Source organism: Epinephelus moara, chromosome 11 (genome assembly GCF_006386435.1).
Source record: "Epinephelus moara isolate mb chromosome 11, YSFRI_EMoa_1.0, whole genome shotgun sequence".
In the NCBI taxonomy this organism is placed as follows: domain Eukaryota; kingdom Metazoa; phylum Chordata; class Actinopteri; order Perciformes; family Serranidae; genus Epinephelus; species Epinephelus moara.
Genome location: NC_065516.1, coordinates 37,260,838 through 37,285,330, shown reverse-complemented (window position 1 = coordinate 37,285,330; position 24,493 = coordinate 37,260,838). Strand labels below are relative to the sequence as shown.

The following is a 24,493-nucleotide window of genomic DNA, read 5'->3' as shown; positions in this document are numbered from 1 at the left end:
CGCAAGCTCCGTGCCCTCTCTGTTGCCCCCCACCTTCTGTCACTACTGTACACCAGTATCATTCAACCCATCCTTCTGTACTGTTCCCCCTGTTTCTACAACATGCTGTCCACCCCTAACAGGAACAAACTAACAAAAATAACACACACCGCATCCAAAATCATCAACCATCCCATACCCAACCTCACAGAGCTCAACCACCGATCTGTCACACGTCTCGCACGAACAATAACCAATGACTCGGATCACCCTCTCAACCCACACTTCACACTGTTGCCGTCTGGGCGCAGATACAGGACCCTGAGGTGGAGACGAGCACGCTTCAACAAGAGCTTTGTCCCGTCTGCCATCTCTGCACTCAATAACCTCCCCCAATAACCTTGTATGGACCCAGCCCTCCTGAGTGTGATATATATGTGTCAGTTGTTCATGTCTGGTGGTGTTTGTGCATGGTGTTAGTTGGTGGTGTTTTTGTGTACCCAAATGTTGTTGTGACAGTTTGTGAAAACAAATTTCCCCATGGGACAATAAAGGCTATCTATCTATCTATCTATCTATCTATCTATCTATCTATCTATCTATCTATCTTCACCATGTCTAAATGACTAAATGTTAATGAGCTGCTGACACCTGATTGGCTGCTTAGATATGTGTGTTAATGAGCAGTTGAACAGGTGTACCTAATAAAGTGGCCGCTGAGTGTATGTCATCACTGTTGCTCTGGAGAGGTACCAGCGTGTAGTGCGGTGTACTTTAAAAGGCAGTTATTTGTAGATATTATTGACATAATGAGACATAAATAATTCATCAGATCTAAATGATAAATGTTGGTACAGCTGAATGAAACATCAGAGAAGATGCAGAAGGTTTTTTTGTAGAGGTCACATGATGTCAGGGGATAAATTGATGAATATTTATAAATATTAATATATATTCTTACCAAAAACATTTTTAACTAAAAGATCAGATTTTAAACAAGATGTAAACATTTTAACATTTCGCCTCCATTTTACAAATTAAAAGTCCTGCTGAAACCCTCGATAGCATAAAGGTCATTTTAATTATCTAAATTATTATTATAATAATTATAATGATAATAATTACTATTTGTTTTTTTATTAAAATGTAAATGTATTTAAGTTATTTTAAATGATAAATACATTATATTTAACTGACTTTAATTTGATGTCGTATCGAGGACAGAAGACACAGTAATGATTTATTATTTTTATGGCTGATGTTTTCTCGGTGGAACAGACTGACAGCACCGTGCACGAGGCGCACGCTTCTCAAACATGGGTGTTGAATGAATGTATATTCAGTGTCACTGAAAATAAAGATGTCATCATATGTTTACATGTTGTCAAACTGAATTCTTCTTCTGCACTTTTATTTCCTTTGTTCCATCAGTGTAAACTTTAATGGCGTCACTTCCTGCAGACTGACAGCAGGGGGCGCTGCAGGCCGCACTGTGTGACAGGCAGGCAGGCAGAATGACAGATTGACATGAGCATGAATCAAATCAGACTCAGCTGATGAAATAAAGACTAACACATGAATATATGAAATGTTATTGATAATAGTGACGTCAGACTGAAGTCAAACGGATCAGTAATCTTTAACAGTGATCAGTTTCACAGAGAGTCGATCAGAAACCATGAGAATCAATAATCTGAAGTTTATTTACCATCGTGTCTCTTCTCTCGGCGTGTCGGGAGCGTGCACGGCCACGCGCACACCTGCCGCTGATCAACTCATCAGAGTCCAGGCCGCGCAGGCGCATGGAGAGAAAATAGTCCCCACAGCGGCGGAAGAATCTCAGCTTGACGTTTTATTGATGAGTCAGAAAAACTGAAGTCTGAACCTGTTTTTAACATTTAAACATTTTATTTCACATCTTTCTTCATTTAATGAGAAATATCTGCAAATGTTTTCAGGAGACTTGATTTAAATGTTTTTATTCTTTAATGTTATTGGGATTCATAATCAGACAGGGGTGGACATATTAATGGAAACATTTACATTTAATTTTACATTGAACATTTATGACACAGTTTTCAGTCTCTCTGGTTTTTAAACTTTAAACATATGATAAAATAAAAAGAAACAAAGTGCTGCAACACACACAAACTGTCATCTAGAAAAGTTCCAATAAAAATACCACAAAGATACTTTAAAACAAAGTTCTATGACCAGTGGTGTTGTTCAGCCTGCTGCTCACCACAATAAGCTTAATGTATATTTGTAAAATATCAGAATGAGCCCAGTAACGATAATGATAATTATTATAATCAATAATAATCAATAATGATAATAAAACCCTGGATCTGTTAATGTGTCATTCTCGTCATTAAAGCTCTTAAACATCAGCAGAGGAGTCTGTTTCTGTTCAACACTAATTACAACTGCTGATATTTAAACGTCGAAATTCATCCGGAAAATAAACAAAAAACAGATTTTAAAGGTAAATAATTCGCCAGAGTTGATAAAAAGCATCAACACAGCATTTCCCAGCATGCACTGCATGTCAGTATGACATCAGACAGACGTCGGACAGACAAATTTGGTTGGAATGAAAATCAGGTTGACGATGTTGAAGATGTCTAAAAATGTTAGAATTTAACGTTAACGTTATGTTTACGTTAACGTTAGGATGTTTAGCTGACGTTGGGTTTTGTTCTTTAAAACTTACGACAAAATGACGTTATTCTACGTCAAGATGATGACGGCCAACACGTCCTCACTGCGACCTCGTCACGTGTAATCAACATATGACGTCCAAGGTACCCTGGGTGTGTTGGTTGTTGACGTTCTGGGACACCGTGTCAACTTCAGCCTGTTACATGCATTGTCTGTTTTCAAAATACACTTCTGTTTTCACAGGAAATGTACAGTTTGCATACAGTCTCTTTCAAAATAAAAGCACTGCGTTGGTACAACACCACCAACTGATGTTTTTTTCCTTTCACAACACACACATGTGGATACGTTTAGCCAACACACACACGTGGTTACGTTTAGCCGACACACACACATGGTTATGTTTAGCCGACACACACACGTGGTTACGTTTAGCCGACACACACACATGGTTACGTTTAGCCGACACACACACGCCTCTACTGAGCGTCTGGATTAAACACATCACATCCTGAGTGCTTTAAGTGCTTTCACACTGCACAGTTCAGGAAAGTGCAGTGAATTACTGGGGCACTCAAAATGGTCCAAAAGTTGAGTGTGGAATAACGGACTCTTTTCACCCTCAATGGTCACCACGTGAGACATAACAGAAGCTACGTCACAAACTTCTGACATGGCGGCTGGAGACGACAAGGAGCCTGTTGGTTCTACGTGTTTTTGTTAGGTACCAAAACTGTTGTCGAACAGAAGCTGTCAGTGATGTTTGTTGGGTCTGTGATTATTTGGCACTGCCATCAATAATGTGAACGTAAGCACGTCATGTTTGCCAAACATAGATTTGTCTCATTGTCCCTGGTTCAAAGTTATGGAGACGTCTACACAGAATATCATTTAATGTGGAGGGACAACAGACAACTTTGTAGCTTTGTTCTGCTCCAGGTGTTGATCAGCACACAGCGTTAGCTAGCTGTTGGTGCTAGCCAGTACGTCAGTAATTCAGTTCATGTAATCCAAACACACACTCCTCTACTGAGCGCCCAGCAGCCATTACAGCCTGAATACACACATTAGAATTAACCAAAGACTAAACTTCATTTTCTGCCACATGTAGATCAGAAACACACACACACACACACACACACACACACACACACACACAGACACAGACACACACACACAGACACAGACATACAGACAGATGCTGACGACCTCTCGTCCTTTAATTGATGACAAATGAGTTTGTTTGTTTTAGGAGAAACATTGAAGTGTTTACACAACACACACACACACACACACACACACACACACACACACACACACACACACACACACACACACACACACGAACAGGTGTGTGTGTGTGTTTCTCTGAATCAGCATCTTTAAAACCTGAAACACTAAAACATGAAGAAACTGTAAAAATGTCCGACTGATGCTGTTTATTGTTTATTTCACAGAAACAACAACAATTATTATAATAATTTTAATAACAAGGTTCATATTTTTATTATTTATCTAAACCGACACCTGTTTATCAATATCTGATCAATAAACATAAACAGGAAGTTCTATTGTTGTTGTTTTAATATCAGTGATCAATAATCCATAAATATAACCACCATCCAGGACCTTTAAACACACACACACACACACACACACACACACACACACACACACACACACACACACACACACACTCTGAGGGAGCTCGCGCCTCTCTCACCTGTTCATTCACTTCGTACCTGAGACTCACCGGAGCTGCACGCGCCCTCAGGAGGAGCCGCGCGGACCGGACGTTTTAATCCATAATCAATAAAAAGTTCAGTCGCAGACAGTGATCAGCTTCCGGTTTATTCCCGCAGGTTCTGTGCTGTTCACGGACCCGGTTAATTGATCTGAACCTGGAGGACCCGGATCAGAGGGAGCGCGAGCATGTCCCGGGCCGAGGAGCGCGAGGAGGCCGACTGTGTGTGTTCCGTCGGGATGAAGTTCACGTGGGACATCAACGACCCCAAACTGCCGCAGGTAACACGGTGATCAATAAGTGATCGTCAGTCAGATGATCAGCAGCTTCACTCCAACAGGAAGTGATCAGCAGCCTTATTATTAGAAACATTATTGACCAGCAGCCTTATTATTAGAAACATTATTGACCAGCAGCCTTATTATTAGAAACATTATTGATCAGCAGCCTTATTATTAGAAACATTATTGACCAGCAGCCTTATTATTAGAAACATTATTGATCAGCGTCAAAAAACAAAAGGTTTAAAATAAATCAACAACATGATGAAAGTCAGTTTATATTACAGTGAGTTTGGTCCGTCATCATTCATTCAGCATGTTTTATTTATTAATGTGAATAATAATAGTCTTTATTATTAAACACTGAACAGTTCTGTTGGATCAATATACATTTTATGATGTTCTTAAATAGTCTATAAACGAACAGGGTTTGACTGGAGAGGCCGGGGTCCATCTTTTATCCGATCATTCAAACATTCAGCCTGTCACATTAATTAATAACTTATAAATAAAGATTAAAATTATATAATTTAACAGTTCAATAAATAAACTCAAGTATTTTGTCACTGTGTTAAATTGGCAATAAAAACGAGCAGGGTTCGGTTAGAGAGATTTGGTCCGTGATTCGTCCGATCATTCAAACATTCAGCCTGTCACATTAATTAATAACGTCATAATAAAACATTAAAATAATATAACTGAACAGATCAATAAATGAATAAACTTTGTCATTTTCTGAAATAGTCTAAAAAATGAACAGTTTGGTCCGTTATGTTTTATTTATTAATGTGAGTATAAGTGATCTTAATAAAACATTCAGCCTGTCACATTTAATAATAACGTCATAATAAAACATTCAGCCTGTCATTCAGCCTGTCACATTTAATAATAACGTCATAATAAAACATTCAGCCTGTCACATTTAATAATAAAACATTCAGACACATATCTGATCAGTTCAATTTGCTCCTCAGGTGGAGTTCTGCTGTTTGTTGAATTATAACAATCTTTGTCTCCTGAAAATAACTTCACATAAAACTAAATTAACATTAAATGTGTTTTAATAACTGTATTTATTGACATGATGAGGATATCTGTGCACAGGCGATCAATAATTGAAGCATGTTTCAGATCAGGATCATTCAGCTCACACACATATATTAATATTGTTTACAGACGTAAAGTTAGAAAAACTGAATAAATGAAAAGATCTCATGGAAATATTAAATAACTAATAACTTCTTCATTTGAGTTTTTACATTCTCAAAATGTCGTATGGAGTCTGGACCCAAGACCTCGGCTTAGAGTTTGTTCAGTGGAAACACGTTGAGGTTTGATTATTGATCGCTGTGCACACACAATGAACACAGTCACATTTTATATAAAGACAGATTGTCATGTTTTTGCAAAGAGCCGTCAACATCTTTCATTTTCTCTCATATTTCCCCTTGATGTGGTTCATATGTTACACCTCAGTGTCATCTTTATAAAGACAAACTGAATTTAACTAAATAACCAAACATATTTAGAGACTCTGCAGAAATATGGAATATGTAAATGTCACATCATTAAATTTAAACTCATTTAGCTTTTGACTGAAAACCGTCACAACATGAGTAAAATATTTAGTTTAAAAATGTGACAGTGAAGCTGTTTATTAATTCTCCTCCAGAGTTCCCAGATAAATTATGAAGATTTAAGGAAATCATAGAACTTCTCTCCCTTTTCTTCTTTAGATATTTTCAGATCATAAACTCTTTTTATTTCTGACTAAATCCCTTCGACTGACGTCAGCTCACCTCGCCGCCATTTTCCCCTCGAACAACAAATTTAATCCAAAATCAGTTTTGAATCTTTTTTTTTTTTTTTGAGACAGACTCTGTTGAGGACAAGATATATGAATGTATCTGTAGTGTCAATGTTATAAATGCGGGTTCAAAGTGTAAATCTTTATCTTATTTAATAAGTCGTATTTAATGGATTCAGTTTGTCTAATAAATAAACTCCCTCTGCACCACATGAAATATCACAGATTATAAAACGTGTTTCTGATTATGAAAATTAATTATCATTGAAAATTCTTTTTCTTAGCAGATGAAGAAAATATGTTTTGATGAAATGTTGTAACAATAATAATAATAATAACAATAATAATAACGTTTAAACTACAGTTTTATACGTGGACAAACACGGAGCTGATTCCGTCACATCGACAGAAGGAACTGACTCATTTTCTGAGTGTGACACAAATATACTGAACCTGTGTGAGGTTTACTGTTTGTTAAAGGTTATCTGAAGGTTGTGTGTGTGTGTGTGTGTGTGTGTGTGTGTGAAGCAGCTGACTCGGCTCTTCTCTCTGTTGATGCTCAAACAGTAAAAACTGGTTTTTATATTTTAGTTTTCAGTGAAACCAAAACAAACAGAGCCTCTCAGGTGGAACAGCTGATCCAGAGTCAGCTCGTCACTGATCAATATCTGGGATTGATTTTCGGACACGTATCTGTAAACTGATCAGTCTAACAGAGACAGGAGCTCAGCAGCTTTCACATTTCTGATTAAAGATAAAACCTCAACTTCTCTGTCATGAATCAAACATTCAGCTTTAACAGGCTGTTTTCTGCCATAAATACCAACGAAGAAGAATTCACGTTCACGTTCATCATGACCCAGGTGGCCGTCGGACTCGACCCATTTGTGGCAGGGTGTTGGCTGACTCAGTGGTGCTACATGAGAGCTCTGGCCCGTTGATGGTCACCAGATCTGCGTCCTGTTGGGTGCCATCGACCTCCTGGCTAAGACACGACTGCTTTAACCTTTAGGCCCGTTTCCACTGAAGAAGTTCCTGGTACTATTTGGGGGGCAGGAGCTACTACAGGAACGTCCTCTCGCTCGGCCCTCTCAACCGCCGTGTCTCCACTGAGAGCGGAGTAGGAGGAAGGTTCCTGTAAAGTTACGGGTAATCGTTGCGCGACCATTTTGACCGGGGCGATGTAGGGACGCTGTTAGCTGTTAGCCGTTAGCGGTGTCTGTAATAACTCACTAAACTCACAAAGTGGCCTGTGAAAAAAAAATTTTTTTCCAGCGGATGTCTTAGTTACAACATGATTGAGCTAACTGGAGTAGTTTCATGTCGTATCCGACAACAGGAGGCTTTTAACAGATGACGTCCTGATGTTAGCTTTGCTGCTAGTGTTAACGTTAGCTGTCCCTGTCAGCTGCAGCCACTGATGCTTTCAAGACATCGTGATTACCCAAAACTGAATAAATACCACACATAGCAACACAAAGCTGCTTTGCTAGCTCAATCATGTTGTAACTAAGATATCCGCTGGAAAAAATATTTTTTTCACGGACCAGTTCTTGAGTTTGTTTACATGGCGGCGGAGGCTATGTGAACGAGCTAACCCTCGTCTGCTGAGTTTTAAAAATTCCGGCTACTTTGTTGCTTTCTGTTGACGTCACATCCCTCCTTGAGTATATCCAATCAGCACCAAGTAAATCCCAAGCCCCAGCCAGGAGTTTCTCGGGGCCGTTCTGAGTACCTACCCCGAGGCAGGGACTTGTTTAGCCCCTGTAAAAGTTCCGGAACTCTGTCCTTCGGGGGTGGTTCCTGTGGTGGAGACACGCACCAACGGCCCCGGCCCTGTAAAATTACCCCGAAGTTCCTGCGGTGGAAATGGGCCTTTTGACCCATCAGATCAAATGTCTCACATGTTAGACTAACCTGTCTGTCTGTCTGTCTGTGTGTGTGTGTGTGTGTGTGTGTGTGTGTCTGTCTGTCTGTCTGCCTGTCCTCCTGTCTGTCTGTCTGCAGGACACAAAGCAGTTCGACCCGTTCCAGGAGTGGACAGACGGTTATGTTCGGTACATCTACAGTGGTGAGAAACAGTTGCAGATGAAATCAGTTTGAACAGAGAGGTGAACTGTGTCTCAGGATCAAACACATGATCGGTGTTATTGATTATTGATTACTGACATTCTAACACGTGGTGTTGTGAGACATGATTCAATTACATAATACTGGGTGGTATGATGTCACACTGGGCGGTATGATGTCACACTGGGCGGTATGATGTCACACTGGGCGGTATGACTGGCTGTATAAATCCCGTCTTGTCTCTGACTTATGACATTTTCATTACTGATTAACATGTTGGTTGAGTTTGATCGTGTTTGTCTGAACTCCACTGACATCCAGTGTACAGCGCTGTTTTGCATCAGTTGTCCAGGTTTCAGGTTGCAGAGCAGAATGTCTTATAAATATGGGGAGTCAGGAAGTGCGCCAGGCTGTGAAGCCAAATGTCATAGTGGTCAAACAGTGTAATTACACCGTCACATGATGTCATGGGGTCAAACAGTGTAATTACACCGTCACATGATGTCATAGTGGTCAAACAGTGTAATTACACCATCACATGATGTCATGGGGCCAACAAAGACTTTTCCCTAAAGACTCATGTGGCGAACAAGACGTCTTTAAAGCAGTGGATCCATTTTTTAGTGTCACCCCCCAAAATGACTCGTTTCACCATCAGGGTTTGATCCATTTAGTCCGATGATGTTTGGAAAGTCTGGAAGAGCTTCATGATTAAATCATTTTAGCCCCACTCAAGTTAGCAAACAGGAAGTAGCTGGATCAGTGGAAGGAAGTCTGTAGTACGCCTGCTGTATGGGACCCAGTGCTTCTGTAATTTTATACACAGCAGTTGGACCTTTTTGTCTTGATGCACCACTGAGCAGCTTTCATAGTAAAAAAATTAGGCCCCGCCTCCAGCGCTGTATCCAGGTCTCTTTATACATCCATGAGAAGAGTGGACTGTTTCAGCTGTCGCTTTGTTCTTAGCTGAAGATAAGAACGCTCAGAGACATCTCTCCGGCTGGGCGATGAGAAACACCAACAACCACAACTGTCAGATCCTGAAGAAGTCCTGTTTGGGTGTGGTGGTCTGTTCACGAGGCTGCACGCTGCCCGACGGGTCCCGGCTGCAGCTGCGCCCCGCCATCTGCGACAAGGCCCGGCAGAAACAGCAGAGTAAGTACAAACACAGATCCTGTTCAGGTACCCTCCACCTGTGTCTCCTTGTGTCCACCGGTCTCCTGACCTGGACTCTTTGTGTTTCAGAGAAGCTGTGTCCGAGCTGTAACGCCACTCTGGAGCTACTGCCATGTCGCGGCCACAGCGGTTACCCCGTCACCAACTTCTGGAGAGTCGATGGAAAGGCCATCTTCTTCCAGGTCACCACCTTTATGCTAACATGCTAACTGGCTAAATAACGTAGCATATCTAGCACTTCATACCAGATCCTGAACAATAACCAGTATGTGGACATCAGACTAGATTTGAACCAGCTTTTGTCTCCATGAAACCATGAAGCTTAAACATTCTTAAACAACCTGACGGTCTGAGCGGGTTTACACCAGATCCTGGACTTCTAAACCGGTCTGAGCCAGATCTTAGGATTCTAATTAGTTTTAAAATAATTCCTGAAAGCACAAATATATTCAAACAATGTCTTCAAGTCTGGAAAGGGCTAAACCAGTTTGTGTCTGTGTAAACAGGACTAAACCAGATCCTGAATGCATGAACAGATTGGAGGAGGTATGGCCTGATTCAAACCAGATTCTAAACAGTCTGTCATTGTTGTTGTTGTCCTTCAGGCTAAAGGGGTCCATGATCATCCCAGACCAGAGTCCAAGTCTGAGACTGAAGCCAGAAGAAGTTCAGTGAAGAGACGAGTCAGCTCCCCGCCGTTCACGCCCAAAAGACGGCTCATTGAAACACAGGTTGACAACAACACACAACAGCTGTTGGTTAACGTTGGTGTTGTTTATTGTTTGCTTATTTGTTGTCAACTGTTTCAGGCTCTGGGCCCCGCCCTCCTCTCCTGCGTCGATCCATCAGACAGAATCTCCTTCATCGAGCCGAATTTCCCACAGCATTACCCAGCGTTTCAGAGCCCAGAGCCCTACTACAACCCCCACAATGCACTAGGAGAGGCCCCACCCACACTGCAGAAACCAGCCAATCCCAGGCTTTACATGGGCCGGCCCTCTTACGAGTTCCAAGGATACCTGACCTCGCCTTCGTATCCCATGACGTCTGACCTCTGTGACCCCAGGTCAGCATCGCACACACTCCAAAACACATCCTGTGTCTTTAAATACTTTCAGCCAAATCCAGATCAGCTACAGGGGTTTAAATGAGATCTGGACTGCCGAACTGCGTGTAAACCAGACCCTGAAACCCTGAACAGAGTCAAAAAGGTCTTGACGGACGTGATCCTGGCGGACTGAGCAGGTCTTATCCAGAATCTGACAGTGTCAACAGGTCTAAACTAGATCCTGGTTTCTGTGCAGGGTGGCTCCAGTCCTGGGTTCCTCCTCTTCCTCCACGTCATCATCGGCTCCCCTCTCCTCCTCCTCCTCCTCCTCCTTCGACCCCCAGGCGAAGCCCTCTGCAGGCTGGAAGGAGCTGCTGAAGAGCTCCGCCCCCTATGGTGACAACCACCATTACTACAGCGCAGAGTACCCCTGCCGTTACCCCAGCAACGCCCCAGGGTCCCCCGCAGCACTGCAGACCATCATCACCACCACAACCAAGGTGGGTACAGTTCATCAGGAGGGTCCATCTGCAGACCTGAAATCTTCCTTTAATCCTCTGAGACCCACAGTCCCACTTTGTCTTTTTTGATAGACAGGACAGTTCGATAGAGGGGCGGGGCTTAAACCTCACTGTACTGTTACATTAACACCTGTACTGTCCCTCCTCAGGTCTCCTACCAGCCCTGTCCGAAGCCTCCTGCAGCGCTCCCTTCCTACCAATCATGTCCTAAACCTCCTGCCGGCCTCCCGTCCTACCAGTCCTGCGCTCCCCCGAAACCTCCAGGCCTCCCTGGCTGCTCCTCTCTGCTGGATGACGCCTCTTCCTCCTCCTATTCCACCGAGGTGAAGGTGACGGAGGAGTCAGGTGGAGTCATCAAGTCTCTGTCGTTTCAGCCCGAACCTCTGCAGACTAAAACAGAGCGGGCCGACGGCTATGACTACCGCTACACCTACCCCAACACGTACCGCTACGATGACTACTGAGGCAGCACTACCTCCACCGCAGCTACCACGACTGCTGTTACCACCACTGCACCCACCCAACACGTGGTGCCATGATGACTACTGATACTACAACTGTCACTATGAGAAAAACTACTGCTACAGCCCAAACACAAACTATCTGTCCACAGACTGTGTGAAACAAAACCCAGTGAACGACCTGCTGAACGACATCTGCCACTGCACGGATCAGGAGCGGACAGGATGTGGATTATCAGGACGAAACTCTGACCGAACCAAAATTTTGGTCCATGAGAAACTTTCTGAAGACGCTCATGGAGTACTGTCATGTTCCCAGAGGCAGATCCTTCTCCAGCTTCCCTCGACCGACTCTTTCAGGACAAGAAGTGAAAACACTGGAGTGAAATGTGCGTCAGACACCAGGATTCTGTTTGGTCAAAAAGCCTCAACACAAGACCCAACTCAGACCCGGTGCTTCTGGAGCTCTCAGCCACATCTCATGGCCTTCTTCAGCAAACTGAGCTGCAGCCATCAATTCATGGATTTGATTGTTGTGACATCACCTGATGGTTGTTTTTGTGGTGGAGATTGTTTCTGCAGGTATACGTTATCATGTGGGGGAGGTGTGTCACATCCTGTAGAGTCCCCAGAAGTGAGGTGTGTCACATCCTTTAGCGTCCCCAGAAGTGAGGTGTGTCACATCCTTTAGCGTCCCCAGAAGTGAGGTGTGTCACATCCTTCAGCGTCCCCAGGACTGAGGCATATGTGATAACAAATTTAACCTCGTCTAATTAACTGAGCGGCTGGTTGTGACAGATGTGGCTGAGAGCTTCAACACACGACAACAAGGAGACTTTGTTCTGTCAAGTTTTCAGAGTCAAATATGAACCTTCAAACTCAGGATTCAATTATTGTGACATCACTTTAAACCATAAACGACCCCAGAAGAGCCAGAATCCTCCTGATTTCTGATCTGATGAATTTGAATATCAAATATTAGACCTTCACCAAAGACTTTTTAATGTCACAGCAGTCTGAGTGTAATGAAGCTGTGGAAGTTGTCTTCATGAGTGTTTGGGTTATTTATTGAGTCCGTCAGTAAACCTGTGAGCATGCTGAACTGTGTCTGAATGAAAGAACAAACTGAGTGAACCAGTAGTTGACTGAAGAGATCTGTGAGATGTAAAACTGTTTCTGTCTGAACTGAAGTCTCACATTAAACCAACTGTTGTACAGACTGTTGTTTCTCTTTCCTTCAACTGATGTTAAAGCACAAGCTGGGACTAAAAGTTGGTGTAACATCCCTTTAAAAGTGTGTTTGGAGTCAACAGCTGATCAGCAGCGTAGCAGCACAGAACCCGCTCACCTCTTTTCCACTTCATGTAAAATATTTTATATTCTCAGTTCTTCTCACGGTTTCCTAAAGTTTCCTTTAGTTGCTCTGGTTCGAGTTAAACTCAAACATACGAGGCTCAGATTAAAATCACGTTCTGGGCGTCATGGCGTGAAGACGGGCCACAGGTGGACCGGCGTCCCCTCCTGGGTCCAGAGCCTCAGGATGAGAACCTGCAGCGGAGGATCAAAGAGCTGCTGTTTGGACGGTTCCAGTCTGGATGAGTAATAAATGTTGTTTTGACAAGAACACGTCAGGACAGGAACGGTTGTGCTGTCCTCACTGTGAACCTTTAAAACCCTCAGACTGAGTCCTCTGTCAGTACCTTCCATTACAGTCACTCACTGCTCCGCCTCCAGGCTACATTAACATCTGCCAGACGCTGCTCTGATCCCAACAACCAATCACACACACCCACCTCCTGCTGGACGTTCACCTCGCCATCGCTACATGACCTCAGTCCGGACGTAAACAAAGGACAACACGCGCTGATGTGTCCTTTCAAAATGGTTTGATCCAGACAGGTAGGACCACCAGGTGACTGTGCAGATGATACAGGTGAGTGTCCAGATGATACAGGTGAGTGTCCAGATGATACAGGTGAGTGTTCAGGTGATACAGGTGAGTGTCCAGGTGATACAGGTGAGTGTTCAGGTGATACAGGTGAGTGTCCAATAACAGGTAGGACCACCTGGTGAGTGTGCAGATGATACAGGTGAGTGTCCAGGTGATACAGGTGAGTGTCCAACAACAGGTAGGACCACCAGGTGAGTGTGCAGATGATACAGGTGAGTGTCCAGGTGATACAGGTGAGTGTTCAGGTGATACAGGTGAGTGTCCAACAACAGGTAGGACCACCAGGTGAGTGTGCAGATGATACAGGTGAGTGTCCAGATGATACAGGTGAGTGTCCAGGTGATACAGGTGAGTGTCCAACAACAGGTAGGACCACCAGGTGAGTGTGCAGATGATACAGGTGAGTGTCCAGGTGATACAGGTGAGTGTCCAGGTGATACAGGTGAGTGTCCAACAACAGGTAGGACCACCAGGTGAGTGTGCAGATGATACAGGACACAGGATGAGGGTCCTAAGGACAGAGGGATGTCGTATGCTGTAAAGCCCTGTGAGGCAAACTGTGATTTGTGATATTGGGCTTTATAAATAAAATTGATTGAATTGATTGATTGATACAGGTGAGTGTCCATCAACAGGTAGGACCACCAGGTGAGTGTCCAGACGATACAGGTGAGTGTCCAGACAACAGCAGGTGAGTCAACAGGTGAGACCTTGACTGTTTCTGTAGACTTGTGGGTAGAAGATGTTTTGCAGCTCTCGGCTCGTCAGCTGACGCCTCACCTGTCTCTCACCTGTAAACCAGGCGAGGCGAGAGCAGATAATCCTGAGCTGTGTAATTCTATCCTTCCACCAACAGTCACCTCATCCTGTCTTCTTATCTTCTTATCTTCTTTTTCTTCTTCTCTGCTGATCTACATCGCTGCTTTTTCACACGCAAATCATTTCATCCCTCGGCCTCTTCTTCTTTTCCTCCTGCTAAATAAATCATCCCGTCTGCTGACATGAGATACTTTTCCAAACAACGACACATCTGCCCCTCCACCTCCCACTCCTCCATCCATCCATCCGTCCCCTCGCTCTGATGTGGCTCCGCACTAATGGATGTTTTCAATTTGATGCTACATGGTTGTGATTTACAACAGAGACAGACAGACAGACAGGAGGACAGACAGGCAGACAGGAGGACAGACAGACAGGCAGACAGACAGACAGGAGGACAGACAGACAGACAGACAGGCAGATGGAGGAGAGACAGGAGATAATTAAATGGTTAAAGGAAATAACGTTGAGACATTTCAACGATGATTAAAATGTTTCTGTATCTCACAAAATAATTGATTCAAGTGTTTAACAACAGAGTCGGACTGACGAGACTTAACCCTGCTCAGAACCAAAGGTTGTTCCAAACACAAAATACTGTGGTGCTGGATTTGTCCTCTGAAAACCATCAGCAGAAAAAAGAAAACAATTTAATTTGGACACTTTAGAACGTGTTTTATCTTTTCTATGTGGACAAAGATTCTTAAGACACAAACAGTAAAAGTGACAATAAACCTTTTTAAAAAAAAAACAAAACAAAAACATGAGTTAATTAATTTGTCACTCATATCAATGAATAAACTGATGCTCATAACACACTGCGTATAGATTTTGTATTGTATTTGTCATCAGGTCTCAAAATATCCCTGATCTCTAAGGTATGTCCTGAAAACACTCCTGAGATGAAACTTTTCTGTGGACATGATCAATAAGATGCTTCATGTGCTCACTGAATCATTAAAGCATCAAATCACATCAGTGGGGGAGAGTGGGGTCACATGTGCCAGTTTTTACTTGAGGTGACTTTAAAGAGAGGGCATGGCAGTAATGTCTCCAACTAAAATATGTACATATGTTTCAGGATGTGGGGCATCCCCGGGGACAACCACTTTGGCTCTTAAATAAACTGTTTTAAAAATATGGCCTTCCAAAAAAAAAAAAAAAAAAAAAAAAAAAAAGTGGTCTTGTGGCACAATTTGCCCCCGATGCAGGGCGAGTTGTGCCTTGGTAGAAAATACGTTGGGGTAAATTGTGCCATTGATTATTGAAGTAAAACAGAACATTTTCATCTCATATACTGTAATGCTATATCAAAGCAAGACAAATTCATTACTTGATTACTTATTAAAGCTTTTTTAAATAACATCAAAGGCCAATTTTAACAGTAGACAACATGTTGAATACATGAAAGATCTTAAGTAGGCCTACATATTTAACATTTTCAGAATAAAATTAAGTTAAACCTGAACAAAATCAACTGCAATTCTCAGAACCAGGCTACAACACGACATGCCACCTGTCACTGCTGCAATATTCTTCAACAGGGTCTGTTTAAAATGTTAAGAGCAAAATTAAAGAATAAAAATGAAGGCTCCAGGTCATACATGTCAACTCCTGGCCAGCAGAGTGTGTGTCACACTCTACTTCCCCAGTTTCTGAAAAACACAAATTGTCCCCCCCAATTCTAAATAGCCTAAATGACTGAAATTGAACAAACGTATTTTCCGACTCCACATTCCCAGTTCTAAAATAAATGAAAATTATGGAACAAATATTTTTATAAATAAAAATGAATTTATTTAAATAAATGTGATTGTGTTGGGTCAACTTGTCTAACTTGTAAGTATTTATTGTGCTCTTGTTCTAACACTAGCATTTCTGGCTCTGTAAAAACATGATCAGTTAGTTTAACCAAGCTCAGTTCAGGGCTCATGTTCTGATAATCATCCATATCCACTGATATATACAGTAGTCCCATATACTGGGAGAAAGGGAAGATGATGAGGAGAACTGGGAATCTGTGAGAGGCGAGAGATGAGAACGTGAGTGGACATAACATGCCTGAGACCCTGAAACTAGAAGTAGCGTTAACTAACAGTGAAGCAGTGAAGAGGAGGGTGATGGCTGGCTCCATGTACTATTGGCCGGTTCAGAGAAACAAACAGTAAAGGTGAGCACATGATTCTCTGTGAGTGCTTTTTGAATGACTTGGTGATGAGCCTCTATGAAACCCTGAAATATGCTGCCAGTCTCAAGCGCTCTGTGGGCATGATCTGCACGCGTGCAATTAAAAAACAACACAACTGATTGTGTCCCCCCAAACTTGTCACCAGATCTGCAGCCATGTGTGTGTGTGTGTGTGTGTGAGAGAGAGAGAGAGAGAGAGAGAGAGAGAGAGAGAGAGAGAGAGAGAGAGAGAGAGAGAGAGTGTGATATCATTTTAGTGATAAAATAAAACAATACAATGTACAATTACAATAGACCCAACAAACATCACCGACGGCTTCTGTTCAACAACAGAACTGACCTCGTTGTCTCCAGCCGCCATGTCAAATGTTGAGAAGATGGCGCCCGTTGAGGGTGAGAAGTGTCCGTCGCTCCACACTCAGCTTTTAGACCTGTTTGAGCGCCCCAGTACTTCACTGCGTCTTCCTGGACTGTGCAGTGTGAACGCACCTAAAGTATGAAGTGTTAAGTCCAGAGGTCTGAGACACACTGACTGACTCCATTGCAACTCTATACTTCCTGTTTACATCCTCCAAAGCACCATGGGATCTGTAGTTCCAAAATGTAGACCATGATTATCTACTGACTGATATTTCTGACTGTGTGCGTTATTTAGTTTTTGAGATATGATCATTTTTATAAGCAGAGTAAAAAGGTGGTGGATGAACACATGTCGCTGCTCCATCTGCTGGTGATGTTTTGGGACGCCGCGACCAACGCCAGGATGTCAACAAAAGCATGTGGTTAGGTTCAGAGAACAACATCATGGTTTGGCTCAACATTCATACAGGAAGTGAGCAGCAGGCTCCTGGGTGAAAGTCCAGGGTTTGTTGGACCCATCGACCTCCCGCCCTACAGGGACTTTTCTGCTCCTTATATCACAGTATTTGAACCTCACATCGTCTAGCGGTGTATCGTGCCACTGAAACAGGTGCCGTCCGGATACGTTACTAACTGACGCCGCCCGATGGTGAATCATTCTGCTGCAACAGGTGCCGTCCGGCCGACTGGCAGTGTGTCAAAACACCATGAAAAGTTCTGTCTGACCAGGTTACAAACTGATGCCGCCTGGCACGGTGTCATACCGCCGCCACAGATGGCTATTGGTGTTGGTGTCTGACGCCAAAATAACTGACTGAAGTGGCGGTATTTGACGACTTCAGGAGGAGAAGAGGCTGGATGGACGCTGGATGGATGCTTCATCATGCTGTCTGCTGAGAAAAGGATGAATCTTATTTTAGATTGATTTAAACAGCATCATGGAAACGGCGATCTGCAGCCGTCCTCAGGATTTCTGTTTTTAAAGGGTTAAATGTGATCAACAGAAAAATCCCTCTGAATTAAGTTCTTTTTTTGGGGTTTAAACTTTTTAACATTCAGATTATAAACCTAATAATCTGAAATCAGACGTTGTTGCCGTTGTCAGGTTTGGTTGTATTAAAGTTGAACTCCAGGTCAAATGTAAATCCCACCAGTTCAATTTCAGCGATGCTGCAACCGAACGGACACAAAGAGCTGCAGCTGGAGAAGAGGCAGAAGATGGATGATGGGAGGGTGGAGGGTGGAGGAGGGTGGGGGGCCCCTATAAACAAGCAGCTGCTGCAGAAAGAAATGAAAATCATATCAGCTTCAAAGGCATAAAAGCAAAACTTTGGAAACAAAGATGAAAGATAAAAACTATCAAAAATACACAGAGCATAATTACAGAGTGTGTGTGTCACGTTGTGTGTGTTTGTGTGTCACATTGTGTGTGTTTGTGTGTCACGTTGTGTGTGTTTGTGTGTCACGTTGTGTGTGTTTGTGCGTTCCATGAGTGTGTTGATGCACGGCGTTCTTCGTGCCGTGAGAAGTCTTATCAGCGCAGGACGACTCATACGAGCGTCCTGTCTTGTTAAAGAGACATGACAGTGCCGGTCTGATCTCTATCAGCTCGCTGCTCTCTGATCTCTCAGCTCCACTATGTTTGTAGGAAAGTTCAGCAGCTCGCAGGAAAATCAGGATATTTTTATGACTCAAACATTGATAAGAAGTTTAACAGCCAGAGAGTCATTCAGAGAGTTCAGACTTCTTTAAAGGATATTTTCTCCGTCCCACCAGATTTATCTTTAATGTTTTTATGTTTGTTTTGACCCAACATTTTTAAAACATTTCAACACATGAAACAGAAGGTGACGATTGTTCCTCTTTTAATCACCTCTGAAAATAGAAGAGAGAAGTTGTACAGATTCAGATGTTGAATATGCAGTTATGACGACATTTTACTTTTTGTACTCAAACTCCTGTTGTGTGAATGTGCGGCTCATTCTCGTTCCAAAGTCGTCAAACATTCATCAGTGACGTCAGGTGTCGGTGGACACGTGGTGTCGGTAACACAGCATAACACGGCACCTAGCACGGGATTCTTGGCTACAGAAAGATATGTTTCAACTGTCGAAAAGACACATTTCAACTGCCGAAAAGACACATTTCAACTGCCAAAAAGACACGTTTCAACTGCCGAAAAGACACATTTCAACTGCCAAAAAGACACATTTCAACTGTCAAAAAGACATGTTTCAACTGCCAAAAAGACACGTTTCAACTGTCAAAAAGACACGTTTCAACTGCAGAAAAGACACATTTCAACTGTCGAAAAGACACATTTCAACTGCCAAAAAGACACGTTTCAACTGCCAAAAAGACACGTTTCAACTGTAAAAAAGACACATTTCAACTGCCAAAAAGACACGTTTCAACTGTCAAAAAGACACGTTTCAACTGCCGAAAAGACACATTTCAACTGTCGAAAAGACATTATTCAACTGTCGAAAAGACACATTTCAACTGGCAAAAAGACAGGTTTCAACTGCAGAAAGGGAAGATTTCAAATGCGAAAAAGACACGTTTAAACTGTCGAAAAGACACGTTTCAACTGCCAAAAAGACACATTTCATAACACGGCACCTAGCACGGGATTCTTGGCTACAGAAAGATATGTTTCAACTGCCGAAAAGACACGTTTCAACTGTCAAAAAGACACATTTCAACTGCCAAAAAGACACGTTTCAACTGTCAAAAAGACAAGTTTCAACTGCCGAAAAGACACATTTCAACTGTCGAAAAGACACATTTCAACTGTCGAAAAGACAAATTTCAACTGCCAAAAAGACACATTTCAACTGCCAAAAAGACACGTTTCAACTGTCGAAAAGAAACGTTTCAACTGCCAAAAAGAAACATTTCAACTGCCAAAAACACACATTTCAACTGCCAAAAAGACACGTTTCAACTGCCAAAAAGACACATTTCAACGGCCAAAAAGAAACGTTTCAACTGCCAAAAAGACACATTTCATAACACGGCACCTAGCACGGGATTCTTGGCTACAGAAAGATATGTTTCAACTGCCAAAAAGACGCTTTTTAACTACCAAAAAGACACGTTTCAACTGCCGAAAAGACACATTTCAACTGCCAAAAAGACACGTTTCAACTGCCAGAAAGACACGTTTCAACTGTCGAAAAGACACATTTCAACTGCCAAAAAGACACGTTTCAACTAAAGAAAAAGACACATTTCAACTGCCGAAAAGACAAGTTTCAACTTTGAAAAAGACACGTTAAAACTCCCAAAAAGACACATTTCAACTGCCAAAAAGACACGTTTCTAATGCCAAAATGACGCATTTCAACTGCCAAACAGACACGTTAAAACTGCCAAAAAGACACATTTCAACTGCCAAAAAGACACGTTTCAACTGTCGAAAAGACACATTTCAACTGCCAAAAAGACACGTTTCAACTGTCGAAAAGACACGTTTCAACTTTCAAAAAGACACGTTTCAACTGCCGAAAAGACACATTTCAACTGCCAAAAAGACACGTTTCAACTGTCGAAAAGACACGTTTCAACTGTCAAAAAGACACGTTTCAACTGCCGAAAAGACACATTTCAACTTTCGAAAAGACACATTTCAACTGTCGAAAAGACACATTTCAACTGCCAAAAAGACACATTTCAACGGCCAAAAAGACACATTTCAACTGCCAAAAAGACACATTTCAACTGCCAAAAAGACGTATTTTAACTGCCAAAGACACGTTTCAATCGCCAAAAAGACACGTTAAAAATGCCAAAAAGACACATTTCAACTACCAAAAAGACACGTTTCAATCGCCAAAAAGACACGTTAAAAATGCCAAAATGACGCATTTCAACTGCCAAAAAGACACATTTCAACTGCCAAAAAGACACGTTTCAACTGCAGAAAAGACACATTTCAACTGCCAAGAAGCCACGTTTCAACTGTCGAATATACACGTTTCAACTGCCAAAAAGACACATTTCAACTTCCAGAATATACACGTTTCAACTGCCAAAAAGACACATTTCAACTTCCAAAAAGACACGTTTCAACTGTCAAAAAGACACGTTTCAACTGCCGAAAAGACACATTTCAACTGTCAAAAAGACATATTTGAACTGTCGAATAGACACATTTCAACTGCCAAAAAGACAGGTTTCAACTGCAGAAAGGGAAGATTTCAAATGCGACAAAGACACGTTTAAACTGTCGAAAAGACACGTTTCAACTGCCAAAAAGAAATATTTCAACTGCCAAAAAGACACATTTCAACTGCCAAAAAGACACGTTTCAACTGCCGAAAAGACACATTTCAACTGCCAAAAAGACACATTTCAACTGCCGAGAAGAAACATTTCAACTGCCAAAAAGACACATTTCAACTGCCAAAAAGACACGTTTCAACTGTCGAAAAGACANTTTTAACTGCCAAAGACACGTTTCAATCGCCAAAAAGACACGTTAAAAATGCCAAAAAGACACATTTCAACTACCAAAAAGACACGTTTCAATCGCCAAAAAGACACATTTCATAACACGGCACCTAGCACGGCCAAAAAGACACATTTCATAACACGGCACCTAGCACGGGATTCTTGGCGACAGAAAGATATGTTTCAACTGCCGAAAAGACACGTTTCAACTGCCAAAAAGACACGTTTCAACTGCCGAAAAGAAACATTTCAACTGCCAAAAAGAAACATTTCAACTGCCAAAAAGACACATTTCCACTGCCGAAAAGACACGTTTCAAGTACAGAAAAAGACACATTTCAACTGCCGAAAAGACAAGTTTCAACTTCCAAAAACACACGTTAAAACTGTTGAAAAGACACATTTCAACTGCCGAAAAGGCACATTTCAACTACAGAAAAGACACATTTCAACTGCCAAAAAGACGCATATAAACTGCCAGAAAGACACATTTCAACTGCCAAAAAGAAACATTTCAACTGCCAAAAAGACGTATTTCAGCTGCCAAAGACACGTTTCAATCGCCAAAAAGACACGTTAAAACTGCTAAAAAGACACATTTCAACTGCCAAAAAGACACATTTCAACTGCAAAAAAGACACGTTTCAACTGCCAAAAAGATGCATTTCAACTCCCAAAGACACGTTTCAATCGCCAAAGAGACGTTAAAAATGCCAAAAAGACACATTTCAACTGCCAAATAGACACGTTTCTAATGCCAAAATGACGCATTTCAACTGCCAAAAAGACACGTTAAAACTGCCAAAAAGACACATTTCAACTGCCAAAAAGACACGTTTCAACTGCAGAAAAGAGAAATTTCAACTGCCAAAAAGACTCATTTCAACTGCCAAAAAGACACGTTTCAACTGTCGAAAAGACACATTTCAACTGCCAAAAAGACACATTTCAACTGCCAAAAAGACATGTTAAAACTGCCAAAAAGACATTTCAAATGCCAAAAAGACGCATTTCAACTGCCAAAAAGACACATTTCAACTGCCAAAAAGACAGGTTAAAACTGCCAAAAAGACACATTTCAACTGCCAAAAAGACATGTTAAAACTGCCAAAAAGACACGGTTCAAATGCCAAAATAACGCATTTCAACTGCCAAAAAGACAGGTTAAAACTGCCAAAAAGACACGTTTCAACCGCCAAAAAGACACATTTCAACTTCCAAAAAGACAGTTTTCAACTGCCAAAAAGACACATTTCAACTGCCAAAGACACGTTTCAATCGCCAAAAAGACACGTTAAAAATGCCAAAAAGACACATTTCAACTTCCAAAAAGACACATTTCAACTGCCAAAAAGACGCATTTCAACTGCCAAAAAGACACATTTCAACTGCCAAAAAGACATGTTAAAACTGCCAAAAAGACACGTTTCAAATGCCAAAAAGACGCATTTCAACTGCCAAAAAGACAGGTTAAAACTGCCAAAAAGACACGTTTCAAATGCCAAAATGACGCATTTCAACTGCCAAAAAGACAGGTTAAAACTGCCAAAAAGACACGTTTCAACCGCCAAAACGACACGTTTCAACTGCCAAAAAAGATGCATTTCAACTGCCAAAAAGACACATTTCAACTGCCAAAACGACACGTTTCAACTGCCAAAAAAGATGCATTTCAACTGCCAAAAAGTCGCATTTCAACTGCCCAAAAGACACATTTTCACTGCCAAAAAGAAACGTTTCAACTGCCAAAAAGACACGTTTCAACCGCCATAAAGACACGTTTCAACCGCCAAAAAGACACGTTTTAACTGCCAAAAAAGATGCATTTTCACTGCCAAAAAGAAACATTTCAACTGCCAAAAAGACACGTTTCAACCGCCAAAAAGACACGTTTCAACCGCCAAAAAGACACGTTTTAACTGCCAAAGAGACACATTTCAACTGCCAAAAAGACACGTTTCAACGGCCAAAAAGACACATTTCAACTGCCAAAACGTCACGTTAAAACTGCCAAAAAGACACGTTTCAACTGCCGAAAAGACACGTTTCAACTGTCGAGAAGACAAATTTCAACTGCCAAAAAGACACATTTCAACTGCAGAAAAAGACACATTTCAACTGCCGAAAAGACACGTTTCATCTGCCAAAAAGACACGTTTCAACTGCCAAAAAGACACGTTTCAACTGCCAAAAAGACACGTTAAAACTGCCAGAAAGACGCGTTTCAACTGCCGAAAAGACCCAATAACGTCCCAGTTTCCTCAAACGAGTATTTCCTAATCAACTGCGTCTTTTCTGGTTCCTGTTGATAAAATTGGTCAATTTTGTTGCCGTATCAATGTACATACATTATTAATCATAAATAAACAATAATAAAATCTCAACCATAACATGTGATCAAGTTTTGGACCTCGTTCACTTTTGTGTCGGGACTAGCTGTAGATTGACTCGGCAGAGATGGCTGCCATCTTGTTTTTACCTGGTGCAGCAACCCCAGAATATAACCTCCTCCAATGTGGACGCAGCGTCCAATGATGGCGCTAGATTAAACGTCAGAAGATCACCACGGTGATGAGAGTTCATCCAGAGGGAAACATGAAGGATGAACCACATTTCACCACAAGCCATCCCATAATAGTTGTTGAGAAACGTCACCTGCGGTTGTTTATTTGGATCCAAACCAGTCGTACCTGTTGCCTTTTAATCTGTCGTCTATCTGTTCTCTCCATCCGTCCGTCCCCGTCCTTTATCTCTTCATCATCTCTTCATCATCTCGCTGTCAGGACTCGTACAAACATCACGTAGGCATGATGACCATCATGGCCGCCCGCCAGCAGCAACATGCTGGTGTCTTTGATGTCTCTCCAAAATAATCTGCTGCTGTGGAACAAGAGACGAGCCGCAACGCTGCCGACGCTAACATAAACTAGCAGAGAGCAACATGGGCAACACAGGCAACACCAACAATGCAGG

The 24,493-nt window shown here is 42.0% G+C and overlaps 2 protein-coding genes across 3 annotated transcripts in view; one reads left to right on the top strand and one right to left on the bottom strand.

Moving 5' to 3' along the window:
* Nucleotides 1-1,783, bottom strand: part of sycp2l (synaptonemal complex protein 2-like) — a 15,986-nt gene extending 14,203 nt beyond the window's left edge. The window contains exon 1 of the mRNA XM_050056404.1: nucleotides 1,688-1,783. Coding sequence (XP_049912361.1) covers nucleotides 1,688-1,783 — 96 coding nt within the window. The remainder of the gene's footprint in view (nucleotides 1-1,687) is intronic.
* Nucleotides 1,784-4,379: 2,596 nt separating this feature from the next.
* Nucleotides 4,380-12,958, top strand: gcm2 (glial cells missing transcription factor 2). 2 transcript variants are annotated; one of them, XM_050056830.1, is made up of 8 exons: nucleotides 4,380-4,665; nucleotides 8,480-8,543; nucleotides 9,509-9,697; nucleotides 9,788-9,900; nucleotides 10,324-10,449; nucleotides 10,528-10,784; nucleotides 11,023-11,266; nucleotides 11,437-12,958. In XM_050056830.1, the coding sequence occupies exons 1-8, from the start codon at nucleotides 4,573-4,575 to the stop codon at nucleotides 11,749-11,751; spliced, it is 1,401 nt and encodes a 466-aa protein (XP_049912787.1). In that variant the 5' UTR covers nucleotides 4,380-4,572; the 3' UTR covers nucleotides 11,752-12,958. The 2 variants fall into 2 exon arrangements, with proteins under 2 accessions (XP_049912787.1, XP_049912788.1); XM_050056831.1 differs by lacking the exon at nucleotides 4,380-4,665 and adding an exon at nucleotides 7,416-7,510.
* The last annotated feature ends 11,535 nt before the right edge of the window (nucleotides 12,959-24,493 follow it).